Source organism: Hypanus sabinus, chromosome 7, assembly GCF_030144855.1.
Source record: "Hypanus sabinus isolate sHypSab1 chromosome 7, sHypSab1.hap1, whole genome shotgun sequence".
Lineage (NCBI taxonomy): Eukaryota > Metazoa > Chordata > Chondrichthyes > Myliobatiformes > Dasyatidae > Hypanus > Hypanus sabinus.
The window spans coordinates 155,427,632-155,443,629 of NC_082712.1; the positions used below are offsets into that span (position 1 = coordinate 155,427,632).

Genomic DNA, 15,998 nt, shown 5'->3' on the forward strand with positions numbered 1-15,998 from the left:
TTAGGTACCTTGTTTTTGACCTGGTCTTGTAGTCAGTATTTATGTTCCTGAAACACTTTTCTGAGCTCTGGCATGGGAAGGGGTTACTTAACAGAGGAAAAGATTCAAAGATATAATCAAATCCTACTTGGGGAAAATGCACATATCCAGGATTCTTTGGGTAGCACCATAGATGGTGTTTGAAAACTTTGGCCATATGTCAGGTGTACCCACAAATCCTGCACAAGTTGTAGAAAGAGCAGCCCACCTCTATAACTATCCACCACTTTTTCCCATTAGTTGCTGAGCTGTGAAATTGTCTGGTTCCCACATTGGTCTTATTAGCCCTATTGCAAGCTGCAAAACTGTAAATGAAATAACTCATCTGAGATCCCAAGGATTGAAATAATGAGACACAGGACAGGTTGTTGGTGCAGCAATGTCTGATCTGTAGCCTCTAATGTTTGGTGGAGGACTTCATTATGGTGGTACCATTAAATATCAATGATGAAGTTTGTGGATATCATTGTTATCAGGCACTTGTGTGGTATAAATGTTGCTTGCAATTATCAGTCGCTATATTAATGTTTTTAGATTCTGAACATGGACATACTGATGTTTTAAGGAATGTCAAATGGAAATAAACATTAGAATGAATGCAAATCATCTGTATCCAGATGTTATTAATGATAGAAGCAGATTATTGGAATAGGGACATTACCCTAGACAGCTTGTATTGGAAAACAGTGTTTCTTGGATATGTTGATTGCTGCTCCCTCTGATGTTAAAATGAAAATGTAACTTTCATAAAGGCTTGCTTGTGTTGATACTGAAGTTTTCTTGTTACTGACTTGCCAACAACTGCAGTAATTTGCATTGCTATTCATCTCCTGTTTTATCTTTTGTGCAAAAGATCAAAGCACAGACATCTAGAGAGTTACAAGGTTGCAAAGAAAGACTGTAAGAATGGACTTGGCTGAGTTAGAAGAGGCAATAAGAAGGCCTAAATGAAAACCCCAAGGCATTCTGTGAATGTGTGAAGAACAGGAGGATGACTAGAATGAGGGTAGGACCTTTTAAAGATGGAAGAGGAAATGTTGCCTAGAGTCAGGAGGTAGGGAAGGTCCTTGTACAAACCCTATTTCCAGAAAGTTGGGATATTTTCCAAAATGCAATAAAAACAAAAATCTGTGATATGTTAATTCACGTGAACCCTAAAAGTACAAAGAAAAGATTTTCAATAGTTTTACTGACCAACTTAATTGTATTTTGTAAATATACACAAATTTAGAATATGTGACAAACAGGTCTCGGTGACTATGCTGCATGATACTGGTGCAAAACAGCCTTTTATCTGCTCTGATGCACTAGATTTTTCTGAGGGCATGTTTTGTGGATCATATGTCTTAGTGCAGGGAATTGAGGTGGGGGGTTTAGAAGTTCTACACACAATCCATTTGCAGTCAGGCCTAGTGGTTTCATCACAGTTGTCAGGACAAGACCTCCTCTACCAGCCAGAGCGGTCACCCTAGCCCTGGGCAATGACCTAATGACCTAGCTGGTGGGAAGGAGCTGCCATGCTAGAGGTGGCAGCTACACTCTTGGATCAACCCTGGAATGAGAAACTTGCTGGTGATTTCCTCTGTTTCCTGCCTGTGTGAAAACTTGTGCTCAGTCCCACAGATCTGAAGTTGCAGTGAATCTTTCCTACACCTTTTTTGTGTCACCTCAACCTGGCTCACTTGCAGTGGCTCTGGTAGTGCTGGACTGTGCTGTGAAGCATCTAAAGGAAATTCTATCTAGTGGGGTGCTTGAGTTGCCATCTACCTTCGGGCAGTTTATTGCAGCTCTGTGGGCAGTTCCTTCCCTTGCTTTGTGTTGGTCAGCGAAGGAAGGTGCTACAGACAGCAGCAAAAAGGGTGCTTGCTTTGAGGAAAATGGTTTGCTTATGTGTAAGTGGATGCCAGTTGTGTCTGATGGCTTCGGCTGCGATACCGTCTTTTAGATTGTGATACCGACAAATAACTGATGGCTTGTGCTGCAGTAAGTGCTTGACCAACCATTCGCAGGACACCTGGGTGTTACTAACACATATAACTGCATTTTAGCCCATTTCTCTTGGCCTGGAATGAAGTCTGCCATGGCTGACTATTGCCAAACCAGTCTGGTATTCCAGCATGTAGGTAAACCTAACCAGGTTATTCCCCCTATGCCTCTTCACTTGTTGGTGCAAGTGCTGGTGAATTGCATAGGGCCCTTGTCTAAAACTAAGTCGGGGGCCAGTTTTTTCTGATAATAATGTGTGTGGCCACCTGTTTTCCCTGCGCAGAATTACTGCCCCTGTTATAATTAAAGCCTTGATGCTGTTCTTCTCCACACTTGGCCTGCCAAGAGTTATACAGACTGACCGGAGTATGATTTTTTTTGTTCTGAGTGTTTGCACCTGTTATAAACACACTTCCAGTGATGTCCAGTGCACATCACCCTGAGTCATGGCACGTTAGTGATTTCATCAAATGCTAAGTGTATGTTGCATGTCTAATGTTTTGTACATGGCAGAGACCAGGACACGGGCATTCCTTTTGAAATATTTGCAGTGCGCAAAACCATACAGGAGTCCCTAGGATTCAGGCCTGCTGTGTTAGTCTTTGGGCATACTGTTCAAGGGCCCCTTTAAACTACTCAGAGCTTCTGCTAGGAGATTCCCTGAAATCCTCATCCAATGTGTTGGATTATGTTAGTGAATTCAGAGACGTGCACACACTAATGAGATGAAGATGCATTATGATAGAAAAGTTGTGCCTTGCTGCTTAAGTCCTGGGGATTTGGTTTTGGCATTTCTTCCCATATCTGGATCAGCACTCCAAACTCGCTTTATAGGACTTTGTGTGATCTGAAACCGACTCAATACCCTTCACTATAGGCAATAAACCCGCATGTACCACATCAATGTACTAAGGATGTTTTATGATTGGGAACAGCGAATAGGAGTTCTGCCTTTGAAAGTAGGTGCCGCTAGCTCCATTGCAGACGGTATCTCCATGCTAGCTGACAGCATGGATGAAGATGGCCTAGTGTTGTGGAATGCCCTGTAGCAGTGCACCAGATTGCAGAATTCTGCGTCATTGGAGCTCCCTGGTTGGTTGTCACATCTGGATCCCCTGCAACAGTCAGATGTGTTACAATTAATTCAGAATTATTCAGTTTTGTTTAACGATGCCCCTACTCAAACAAATATGTTGGAGCATGACATTGTTGTGAAGGTGCTTGGCCTATTAAGTAGTATGCGTACCTTGTAAACCCTACTAAAAGAGCGTTGAGGAGGTAAGCTACCTGTTCAATCATGGGCTAGCCCATCCTAGCTCTACTCCATAGAGATCTTCTGCATCTTGGTGCCAAAGAGTGATGGAGCTGTCCACTTATGCATAGAACATCAGAAAGTAACTGCTGTTTAAGGAGGATTGCATTGATAGTAGATTCATTAAGTTTGTCAATAAGCTTGACCTGTTAAAAGAATCCTGCTCACTCCTCATGCTGCTGAAATCTCTGCCTTAGTTACTCTGGAGCATTTCCTCCAGTACTCTTGATATTGCGTTTGGAATGTGTAACTTACCTGCAACATTCCAATGACTTGTGTCCCTAGTTTTAGGAGAAGTACCTCACTGCAAGGCTTATATAAATGACATGGTGTTCTATTCTGCTGACTAGCTGCCACACATGAGACTTTACAGCATGTATTCATGCGTTTAGGTGAGGCCTCATTGGCCCTTAATTTGGCTAAATGTGACTTTGCGAAAGCTTGGGTCAACTATCTGGGCAAAGTCGTCTGAGGTCAAGTGCGTCCATTTGACGCGAAGGTTGAGACAATGCATTCCTTCCCTGTGCCCGATGTGAAACTGCAGCTCCGGTGTTTCCTTGGTATGGCTGGTTATTATGGATGTTTCTGTCAAAATTTCTCTACAGTCATGTCCCCTCTTGCTAGCCTGCTGAGCTCTTCCCGTGAGTTTGCGTGGACCCCTGAGTGCCAGGTGTTGCTTGAGCTTCTGAAGATGCTGTTGTGTCACCCACCTGTTCTCACTGCACCTGATTGCAGCAATGCTGTTGTAGGAGGATGATTGGCCATCCTGTATGTTACTTTTCTAAGAAGTTTGACAAGCACCAAAGTAACTACTGCACCGTACTACAACCACTTGCATTACAACACTTCGAAGTTTATGTAGGTTCCAGCTCTCTCCCAGTAGTAGTATATACACAGACTACAATCCCATTGTCTTTCTCTCTCGTATGCAGAGCCAACGCCTTGTGCACTGACATAAAATTATAATACTGGTATTCATTATAAGGGAGCAACGCACTATCTCAGTCCAGAGTTAATGTTTTGTTGTAAAACTGAGAAGTTTCTTGTGGGTGGGGGTATTACATGCTTGTGTACTGTGTGCCTGTGTTCCCATTTTCCGCTCTTGCTTCCCAGATGCAGTCGTCTTTAAATTGCGCTCTCCAAATACTGATTGAAGCAGTCCTGACAAGGAGGCAGGTCCAACAGTGCTCTAAATGGAGACCAACAGCGAATTGACACACCTAAAGCAAGGAAAGCTGGGCGGGGGGAATTGTTAAAGAATCGTGCTTGTACCCTTCATGCTCTGACCTGTGTTTTCACATTATGAATTTTTGGCTTTTGGATTACTCTTTAGATTTGGCTGTCCTGGATCACTTCTGTAAGTGTACTGCACTTAGGACTGGTTGTGTCTGTCTTGTCTTTCTCACATTGCAAGCAACACAGCACTGAGGGTGGGCTTGTTTTTATGTTGCTTCCCTGACACCCCTAGACTACGGCCAACAGGGGGAACATAACAACTTAGAGCTCAAAGGCAAGTTTATTGTCATATGTACAAGTATGTGTATGCACAGGTACAGTGAAAAACTTTGTAACAGCAGCATCACAGGCACATAACATTTAAGCAAATGATAGACGTAATTAAGTATAAGTTACATATTCTTACAAGAAACCACAAGCAGAATAGACGAGTCTTTTTGAATGCTAAGTAACCATAGGGTTACTCAATTGTAGTGGTTAGGGGTTTGGTAGTTGATCCAACAGCCCAATGGTTGAAGTTAAGTGGCTGTACTTGAACCTGGTAGTGTAGGACTTCAGGCTGTGTACCTCCTGCCTGAGGGTGGTTGGGTAGCTGCAAGGAGATGGCATGCCCTGGGTGGTGAGGAATTTTGATGATAGATGCTACCTTTGTCAGGCAGCACCTCCTGTAGATACTTCCAGTGGTGAAGAGTGATGTGCTGTGCTATAACAAGTTGAGATGTGATAATAAAGACATGCACGTGCTTAAGATTGCATCTATATGCTAGGGCCAGGACAAATCATTCAATATGTTGAAACCCAGAAATTGAAAGCTTCTGACTTCCCAGCTTGAATTATATTGAGGAAATTTGATGCTATGCAGGACAAAGCATTCTATATCATTACTATCCAACTTTTTGTACTAAACATTTACCATTAATGTCAGTGCAAGACAGTGGCATGCAAAAGTTTGTGCACCCTGTTCAAAATTTCTGTTATTGTGAATAAGCGAGTAAAAAATGACCTGATTTCTAAAAGGCATAAAGTTAAAGAAGACACATTTGTTTAATATTTTAAGCAAGATTACTTTTTTATTTCCATATTTTGAAACTGTAAAAGAACAAAAATAACAAAAAAGCAAAAGTTTGGGCACCCTGCATGGTCAATACTTAGTAACACCCCCTTTGGCAAGTATCACAGCTTGCAAGTGCTTTCTGTAGCCAGCTAAGAGTCTTTCAATTTTTGTTTGGGGTATTTTTGCCCATTCTTCCTTGCAAAAGGCTTCTAGTTTTGTGAGATTCTTGGGTCATCTTGCATGCACTGCTCTTTTGAGGTCTATCCAGATTTTTGATGTTTAGATTGGGGGACTGTGAGGGCCATGGCAAAACCTTCAGCTAGCACCTCTTGAGGTGTGTTTAGGATCACTATCCTGTTGTAGAAGCCATCTTGTTTTCATCTTCAGCTTTTTTTTTTACAGATGATGTGATGTTTACTTTCAGAATTTGCTGGTATTTAATTGAATTCCTCCTTCCCTCTACCAGTGAAATATTTCCCATGCCACTGGCTGCAACACAAGCCCAAAGCATGATCGATCCACCCCCGTGCTTAACAATTGGAGTGGTGTTCTTTTCATGAAATTCTGAACCCGTTTCTCTCCAAACATACCTTTGCTCATTGCAGCCAAAAACTTCTATTTTAACTTCATCAGTCCACAGGTCTTGTTTCCAAAATGCATCAGGCTTATTTAGATGTTCCTTTGCAAACTTCTGATGCTGAATTTTGTGGTGAGGATGCAGGAAAGGTTTTCTTCTGATAATTCGTCCATGAAGGTCATGTTTGTGCAGGTGTCGCTGCACAGTAGAACAGTGTACCAACACTCCAGAGTCTGCTAAATCTTCCTGAAGGTCTTTTGCAGTCAAACAGGGGTTTTGATTTGCCTTTCTAGCAATCCTACGAGCAGTTCTCTTGGAAAGTTTTCTTGGTCTTCCAGATCTCAACTTGACCTCCACCGTTCCTGTTAACTGCCATTTCTTAAATACATTACGAACTGAGGAAACAGATACCTGAAAATGCTGTGTTATCTTCTTAGCCTTCTGCTTTGTGAGCATAATTTGAAGTGCTGGGCAGCTGCTCAGAGGGGCCCATGGTTGCTGATTGTTGGGACAAGGTTTGAGGAGTCAGGATATTTATAAAACTTTGAAATTTGCATCACCTGGCCTTTCCTAACAATGATTGTGAACAAGCCATAGCCCTAACAAGCTAATGAAGGTCTGAGACCTTGGTAAAAGTTATCTGAGAGCTCAAATCTCTTGGGGTGCCCAAACTTTTGCATGGGGCTCTTTTCCCTTTTTCCCCACTCTAAAATTGCACAAAACCAAAATAATTCACTAATCTTGCTTAAAATGTTGAAAAGAATGTGTCATCTTTAACTTTGACTTTTGGAGATCAGTTCATCTTCTCACTTAACTATTCATAGTAACAGAAACTTTGACCAAGGATGCCCAAACATTTGCATGCCACTGTATAGATGGATCTTGGGTTCTGTAGTTAGCCGCACAGCATAGTAATGAAGGTTTGCTGCACTTGTAGTCTTGCATTGAATTCTGGGTGCCCATTGTAGGAAGAATCTGGAGATTTTGGAGGGAATGCAGAATTGCTTCTTGGATTAGAGGGCATGTGCTATAAGGAGAGGTTGGACAAACTTTTTTTCTCTATGGTAGAGGGTGAAGGAAGATGGGGTGGAAGTTGATAGAATTGAGAGACATAGATGGTATAAACAGTTAGTATCTTCTGGAGTTGAAATATCTAATACAAGAATTCATGCATCTAAGGCAAGAGGGGATAAGTTCAAAGGAGATGTGCAAGGTAAGTTCTTCAGTTAAGGGTGGGTGTCTGGAATGTACTGCTTATGGTTGTTGAGGCAAATATGATTGAGCTTCTTGGGCATATTCAGGTGCAGAGGATTGAGGGAGATTCTTACATAAACTAGGATGTTACCTGGGTTTCAGCAATTAAGTTACAGAGAAAGGTTGAACAAGTTAGGTCTCTATTCATTGGAGCGTAGAAGGTTGAGGGGGGATTTGATCGAGGTATTTAAAATTTTGAGAGGGATAGATAGAGTTGACGTGAACAGGATGTTTCCATTGAGAGTAGGGGAGATTCAAACTAGAGGACATGATTTGAGAGTTAGGGGGCAGAAGTTTAAGGGAAACACGAGGGGGTGTTTCTTTACTCAAAGAGTGATATCTGTGTGGAATGAGCTTCCTGTAGAAGTAGTAGAGGCCAGTTCAGTTGTGTCATTTAAGGTAAAATTGGGTAGGTATATGGACAGGAAAGGAGTGAAGGGTTATGGGCTGAGTGCGGGTAGGTGGGACTAGGTGAGATTAAGGGTTCGGCACGGACTAGGAGGGCCAAGATGGCCTATTTCCGTGCTGTGATTGTTATATTGTTATATGGTTATAAGCAGAGGGGATTAGTTTAGTTTTGCATTTAATTACAATATTCAGCACAATATCATGGGCTAAGGGGCCTATTCCTATACTGTTCTGTATTCTTTCACCATTTATGCACGATAGCTGTAGCTGATATAAGGAATGAATGATTTATGATGTATGATTTCTGAAATGTACCTTGGTATTTTACCTAGGTCACTCTGACAGCTTATTCCTAGCTATAAACTTTGCTACAAAGTGGGACAAGGAAAGGGTGGCATATGGTAACACCACACCTAGAGGTTCCCCTTCAAATTTCACATTGTCCTCACATAGCTCCAAAGACAGTGGAGTTGTGGTGTTCTTAAATCCTGAAGTCCTCTTCCCAGTAGCTTTAAGGATAGTAGTTCACCACAATTGGGAATGAGCAATGAATGCCATCCTTATCTGTTATACCCTGATACCAAAAAAAGTTAAATAAAATGGAAATTGGTGCAAATAATTTCAGGAAAAACTTTGATGTTTATGATAACCTATCATTTTGAAGTTTATTGCCGTCTGACTATATATATATATATATATATATATATATATATATATATATATATATATATATATATATAAACATTGCACATAGTATTGTTTACTGTTTATTCAGTGTTCAGACAATGGTGATGCAAGTGCTGGGTTGAATTTCAGACTTAATATTTTCCATATCATTGTTGAAGCCTAGGAAGTTGCCATTCAGGTTTTCCAAGAACAATGTGGTCATGTTATTCAGCTCCTTCTCAAATATTAAATGGATTTCCTTTTTGAAAGTGCAAATTAAATCTGTTTCCACCATTATCTTGGGCAACGAACATAATCTTGCTATATGATACTTTTCCACATTGATCTGATCCTTGTATTTAAATTTAACCTTATATACTTTTCAATCTGTGCATTCAGTTACTCTTCAATCTCTTCTGGATGTGTGAAATCTTCAACACGTCTATCAAATTATCTATATAAACCGACCATCTTGTTGCACAAAAACAGTTAAAACATAACTCCATCCATTTTAATTAATCTCTCAATGCCCTGAATATTCTAAACTTATTCTGCATCATCTGACTTGGTTTTTGTAAGCTTTTTGAGCATTGTAACCAGAATTGGGTGCATGAATTTGGGTGTGGCAAAATTTGGATTTTGAAGAGGTACAACTTAAGTTTCATTTTTTTATTCTCCATCTTTCCTATAGGTAAGTTGTAATCCTTGCACTTTTAATGTTTCTTGACCTCTCTTGCCACATTGAAAGGTTTATGTCCCTGGTTTTCCCTGCAACCACTTTGAATTTCTACTTTTAAAATTGTTTCCTGTAAGAATGAAAGTGATATTTTATTAACTGCAATAACATATCTTCCATGTCTGCACTTGTTACTAGTCTCTTGGTCAGTTACCATTTTCTTCCATTTTTACTACATCTGTTTTGTCGTTTGCACATTTTGAGGATGGGTTTGCTGCATTCATGTTATTAATATTCTTCAAGAAAGATGTCTGCCATCCATTTTTTCCCTTCTGGTCAACTTTGTGAAATGGTGTGGCACCACCATCTCAGAATGAATAAATTTTTAAAAAATCTACTTGCTGATCCTTTATATACAATATGCTTTTCTGCAGCCTAAAGTATCACTATGATTCTTGTCCCTAAGCTAATTTGTACTCATACAACTACTGATTCCATTCCATGGTTTATTTTGTTGACAGACTGGCTTTTTGACTAGTGTCAACAACATTCTTATCTTCAGCCCTCTGTCTCATTACAAAAATCCAACTGTGTTGAGCACTATTTTCCGTACTTATTGTGTGCTTGCTAACTTTTGGATGGATGATTTAATTTTATCTCTGATTAATACTAGCCACTTTCCGAATACTATGTGATCAGTTCGGCATGTGGTAAATTTAGCTTGCGTTTGATGCTGTCCTACTGCTGAACGGGATGCCAGATTTTAATTCCTCAGGTTTCCTGGCACTTGTAACTTATGTTGGGCAAGAATAAAATACTGTAGCAGAGATGATCGTACAAAATTTGTGATGTTGTATATGGAGGCAAATATGGGTGAGTTACTGATCCATTATTAGAAGAATATTAAGCTAATAATGAGATTGTGGCTCTGGATTAGCAGGTACAATTAAATGAAATGCAAGGTGTTGTTAATATTGATGTAACATTATTAATGTTGATGGAAAACAAATCCATTACAGGTGTGGAAGGCTAGACTGAATGGCTATGAAGAGGCTGCAAAACTATTTCAGAAGATATCAGATGAAAAAAGCCCGGAATGGTCAAAATACCTAGGATTAATCAAAAAATTTGTAACTGATTCAAATGCAGTAGCTCAACTGAAAGGACTGGAAGCTGCACTTACTTACATAGCAAATGCTCATGTTGCTGGAAAGTAAGTTGTTTTTCTTTGAAACCAATTCCATTGATGTTCGTTCATTTTAATGTTTTAAATTCTGTTCCAAATGCACGAGCTGCATGTTGTACAAGTGTTGCATGTTTTGGGATCTTTGTAATTTTGTGAAATTGCAAGAATTAACTAATTATCCTGACTACATACTGACTTGTCTAATATGAGATCTCTTTCAGTATAGGTGGGACTAGGTGAGAGTAAGCGTTCGGCACAGACTGGAAGGGCCGAGATGGCCTGTTTTTGTGCTGTAATTGTTATATGGCTATATGGTATATAGAAATGGTTTGGAATAATCCAAGTTACCATGGGTGATAATTTATTGTTTTTTTTAAAATATTCAGGTTTCCCCCGCTATCCGAAGGTAGAACATTCCTATGAAACCGTTTGTAAGCCGAAATGTCGTAAAGCGAAGAAGCGATTACCGTTAATTTATATGGGAAAAATTTTTGAGCGTTCCCAGACCCAAAAAATACCTGCCAAATCATACCAAATAACACAAAACCTAAAGTGACAAGAACATATACTAAAAGCAGGAATGATATGATAAATATACAGCCTATATAAAGTAGAAATATTGTATGTATGGTGTAGTTTCACTCTTCAAAATCAGGAAGACAGCGAGGCAAAATCGATTTGGAGAAAAAAATCGGCGCGTATGCACGTACACGCATACGTACACAACTGCTTGCACAAGGCTTCATGGTCATGGTAGTCTTTCTTGGGGTAAACACACAAATAAAGTGGGCGTCTTTTTCATAAAAGCGAAAATCCTCTTTGGTTAGCGAAAACAAGTACTAATGTAGGTCTTTCGTAACAGCGAGCTGTCTTAAAGTGAACGTTTGAAAAACGGGACACCTGTATGTGCCTGTTCTGTATGTAGAAACTGTTCCATAATAGATCCACGAATTTCTTAATTTCTTTAACAGATGTTGAAGATGTATTTAAGTCCAAATATAGTTAGAATTAGTGATCAGATTCAAAACAACAGGTAAATGAACAGCTCTGATTAATGTCCAGCTCAAAAAAATAACAAAAAACAAAATAAAGTGTTACTTAAAATTTGAAGCAAGTCTTTGTTTTTAAATCATGGTCAGACTTGGTTAAAAAATTAGTTATTTATCTTGTTACTGATAGGTTACATGGATAAATTAACATGTTTTGAGAATCTTTTGAATGTTATCAACTTTTTTTCTTATTCACGTGCAAATGCAGAATAATACTTCTCTCGTGCTGATCTGGAGCAGAACTGTGGTATATTTTGGCCATGAAAGTGTTATATGGGTTGAACATCCCTGATCCAAAATACTTGCAGCTGGAAGTGTTTCAGATCTTGTAATAGTTGTGCTTGTATATTGAGATGCCTTTGGAATGGGACCCAAGTCTAAACACAAAATCCATTTGCATTACACATGCAGCTTATGTGCAGCTGGTGTGAAGCTCAGAGTAAACAGTCCACATTCTGACATAGGTCCTTCATGGACTGTTGGAGTTGAATGACCATCCCAGTCATGTCTGTTACTGGGTTCCAGTGCTGTGATGGGCTTCATATCTGCCATTGATTTCAAACACCAGTCTGTTCCACAACAACTGAGGGAAGGGGTTTAGTTAACAATTTTGTGCATGAAACAGTTGCGTTCAATTTTCAGTTCGTTGTGATAGGTCTTTGCTTATGTCATGATCAGCATACTGTTAAGCCTTATAAGTTAACTCTGCTGACTAATCCACTCTTTCAGTACATGAGCAAGATCTTCATTTTTCACTTAATGCAGTGTTTTTCTGGTCTTTACCCATGTGAGGCTACTTTTCAGAACTGTCTGTGGTGCGTAGAGACCTGTGTATTGCCTCTGAACTTTAACAGAGTCTTGTGGAATTTTCCATTTGTGATGTCATGTCAGTGCTCAAAAAAATTTATATTTCAGAGGTTTTAGTGTTTTGGATAAGAGCTGCTCAAACAGTACTCCTTTTTTGTAATGTATTTTAGTAATAATCACTGGAGTAATTATTACTAATCATTTCAGAACGACTGGAGAGGTAGTATCTGGAGTTGTAAATAAAGTCTTCAACCAACCGAAAGCCAGAGCCAAGGAGTTGGGAATGGAAATATGTCTTATGTATATAGAAATAGAGAAGACTGAACCTGTGCAAGAGGAACTACTGAAAGGGCTGGACAACAAAACCCCTAAGGTTGTTGTGGCTTGCATAGAAACTATAAGGAAGGCACTCAGGTAAATCTAGCATGTTATAATTTCTTGAAATTGTAGAAGTCATTGTCCCTTAGTTTTATAAAAATTAATTTTATAAAAGTAATCAAATGTTCAAGCTTTGTCTTCAGGTGACATCTGCACATTTAACTGTGAATAAAATGATTTGGGTGTGAAATATCTGGGAAAAGTGTAAAATTCCTTGGCAAACTAAGCCACATTTTAAAATGTATAATATTCACTGAAAATTAACATTATTTTTATAGTGAATTTGGTTCAAAAATAATACAACTCAAGCCAATTGTCAAGGTATTGCCAAAGTTGTTTGAATCTCGAGAAAAAGCAGTTCGAGATGAAGCTAAATTATTGGCTGTGGAAGTATACAAATGGATTCGTGATGCCTTACGACCACCGCTGCAAAATATTAATTCTGTGCAGGTATGGTACATTCATACATTAACTTTGTTGCATCACTTTTGCTGTATCAAATGCTAAGATAAATATTTGGATTTCTTCCAAACCATCACACAGTTGAAGGAACTCGAAGAAGAATGGGTTAAGTTGCCAACCACAGCCCCTAGACAATCCAGATTCTTGCGCTCTCAACAAGATCTCAAAACCAAATTTGAGCAGCAACAAGCAGTGGGTGATGATGAAGAAGGTCAGTAAAACACATTGATCACAAAAAGCACATGGAGTAAATTCATGCTATTTGATTTTTACTCGTCTCATTTTACTTGACTTTTCTAGATAGAGCATAGAAATAGAAGAAGGAAGAAGCTGTCTATTCTATATGATGTGTCCTTGTCCATTTATTTATTGCACTTGGAGCCTTAGTAGTCTTCTCATGACCCATACTTTCACCTGGCTTTTATAATTGTCAGACTGGCTTCTTTGTCCCAATTCGCCAATATTATTTTGTACAGCGAAGACTCCCGAAACCCTTTCAGAGCCCTTTCATTGTATACTTAAGTACTGCTTCCCACTTGTCTGGTCTGAGTTAGAACACCGAAAAGGTGCAGAAGTAGGTCCGCTCAAGCCTGTTGTGGTATTTGATATGATTGCAGCTGATCCACACTGGTGTCAACTTCTGTGCCATTGAATTCTTTTAACATTGTTAAATAAATCAGAATCAGATTTGATTTCACTGGTGTATATTGTGAGATTTGTTTTGCAGCATTAGTACAGTACAAAAACTAAATTACAATAAGTATATTTTTAAAAAAAAGTATTGCAAAACGAAAGTGAGATGGTGTAGATGGGGCCACTGTCCATTTAGAAGGGAAGAAGCTGTCCTGAAATGCTGTGTCTTCAGGCTCTTGTAGCACCCCAATAGTAGAAATGAGAAGAGGGTGTATATTGGGTAATGGGGGTACTTATGGATGAATGCTGCCTTTTAGAGGTATGGCCTTTTAAAGGTTCTTGATGCTGGGGAGGCGAGTGCCCATGATAGAGCTGGCTGAGTTTACAACTTTCTGCAGCTTTTTCCAGTACTGTACATAGCCACTCTATACTAGGTGGTGATGCAGCCAGCTCTCCACAGTACATCTGCAGAAATTTGCAAGAGTCTTTGGTGACATGCCAAGTCTCTTCAAGCTCATAATGAAATATAGTCACTATTGTTCCACCTTTGTTATCGTATCAGTACACTTGGCCCAGGATAGATTTTCAGAGATGTTGACACCCAAGAACCTGAAACTGCTTACACTTTCCACTGTTGATCCCTCAATGAGCACTGGTGTGTATTTCCTCGACCCCCCCCCCCCCCCCTTAAAGTCCACAATCATTTCCTTGGTCTTGCTGATGTTGAGTGTAAGTTTGTTGTTGCATCATGACTCAACCAGCTGATCTATCTCACTCCTGTATGCTTCCTCATCACCATCTGAAATTAATAGTTGTGTCATTGATAAATTTATGGACACAGTTTGAATTGTGTCTAGCCATGTAGTCATAGGTATGAGCAGAGAGTTAAGCATGCATTCTTGACGTGCCCCAGCAAAATGATGTAATTTCCAATGTGTTGAATGCTGAGCTGTAATATATAAACAGCAGCTTGTTGTAGGGATTGCTCTTGTTCATGTGATCTGAGTAGAGAGCCAATGAGAGCTTCTCTAGACCTATTGTGATGATAAGCAAATTGCAACAGATGGAGGTCATGGACAGGATTGATTCTGGCCATGACCAAATTAAAGAAACTTAATTAACTATAATACCGCAAGTGATCTAGTGTACATAAACCTCTGAAGAATTGTAGAGGTTCACCCTCTGAAAAGTTAAATTCTATATAGCTCTGTTTTAAATGACTAGTTCTGTATCTTGTAACTGTATTGTCTTGTTTGAGTCTTATTAGTGAAAATTAGGTTCTTGTTAAGACAAAATTTTCCTTATATAAAATCTGATCAATTCTATTATTATCTCCCAGGTGCTTTACTGCCATTTTGTTGTTAGCAAATGCCAATGATTTCTACGGACGGAAATTTTGGAAATAATGTTAGTAGATAAAAATTCATTTGGAAATTTAGTTCGGAAGTGTCTGCATTTGTGAAGAGGGAAATGAAGTTACAAAAGAAATATTAATCCCCAGGAACCTTTGCAGTAATTTGGGAAGAAAACTTGGTGTGATTAAATGAAAATCACTTGTACAATTGGAAGGGAAATAGGACTATGCAGAATTGGTTGATCTTGAATTGCAGCTCTGCTGCCAAATTTGTATATGTTCAAGGCAAAGAAAATTAAAGTTGTCTTTATCTTGCAGATGAGGAGGAAGCTGAAGCCCCTGTTGTGGATGCTTATGAACTTTTAGAACCTGTTGAAATTCTTTTAAAGCTTCCAAAAGATTTCTATGATAAAATTGTAAGTACTTAAACTACTGTGTGGTCTTTTATTAGGAAACGCGTTTTGTTTGAAAATAAGTGAAGGAATTCTGTTCCCTTCTACTTCATTTTCTCTTTTGTGTTAGTCTCATTTATTCAATTCACTGTTTTTAATAACTTGGTTAAGTTGAGTGCACCATCTTTGAAATGCCTTGTATATTGAGATCAATAGTAAACTAATTTGGAAACTGAAATACTCAATTTTTTTTTTATTCCTTTACAAAATGATTTTTTAATGTAGCCATTATTGCCTTTGTGAAATTCAAATGTAATATACTACTGGTTTTATGATTTTTAAATTGGGATGTCAACATCTTTCATTTTCACATTTTGAAAATTTAGTAATTTTCATTGTACTTGAAGTAAGGCAAACTACTTCAAACTAAATCGTGTAGCTTTACAAAGAAGTGAAACATTCAGACTATATTGTGCAGTTGGAATTGGTGGTGCAGCAGAATAAGGGGCTGCATCCTTACATGTGGACA

At 39.0% G+C, this 15,998-nt stretch overlaps 1 protein-coding gene across 4 annotated transcripts in view; it reads left to right on the forward strand.

The window, feature by feature from the left end:
- ckap5 (cytoskeleton associated protein 5) overlaps positions 1–15,998 on the forward strand; it is a 96,728-nt gene that overhangs the window by 8,950 nt on the left and 71,780 nt on the right. For all 4 annotated transcript variants that reach the window (XM_059975981.1, XM_059975982.1, XM_059975979.1 and 1 more), the window contains exons 3-7: positions 10,228–10,421; positions 12,458–12,664; positions 12,907–13,078; positions 13,172–13,301; positions 15,396–15,493. In XM_059975981.1, coding sequence (XP_059831964.1) covers positions 10,228–10,421; positions 12,458–12,664; positions 12,907–13,078; positions 13,172–13,301; positions 15,396–15,493 — 801 coding nt within the window. The remainder of the gene's footprint in view (positions 1–10,227; positions 10,422–12,457; positions 12,665–12,906; positions 13,079–13,171; positions 13,302–15,395; positions 15,494–15,998) is intronic.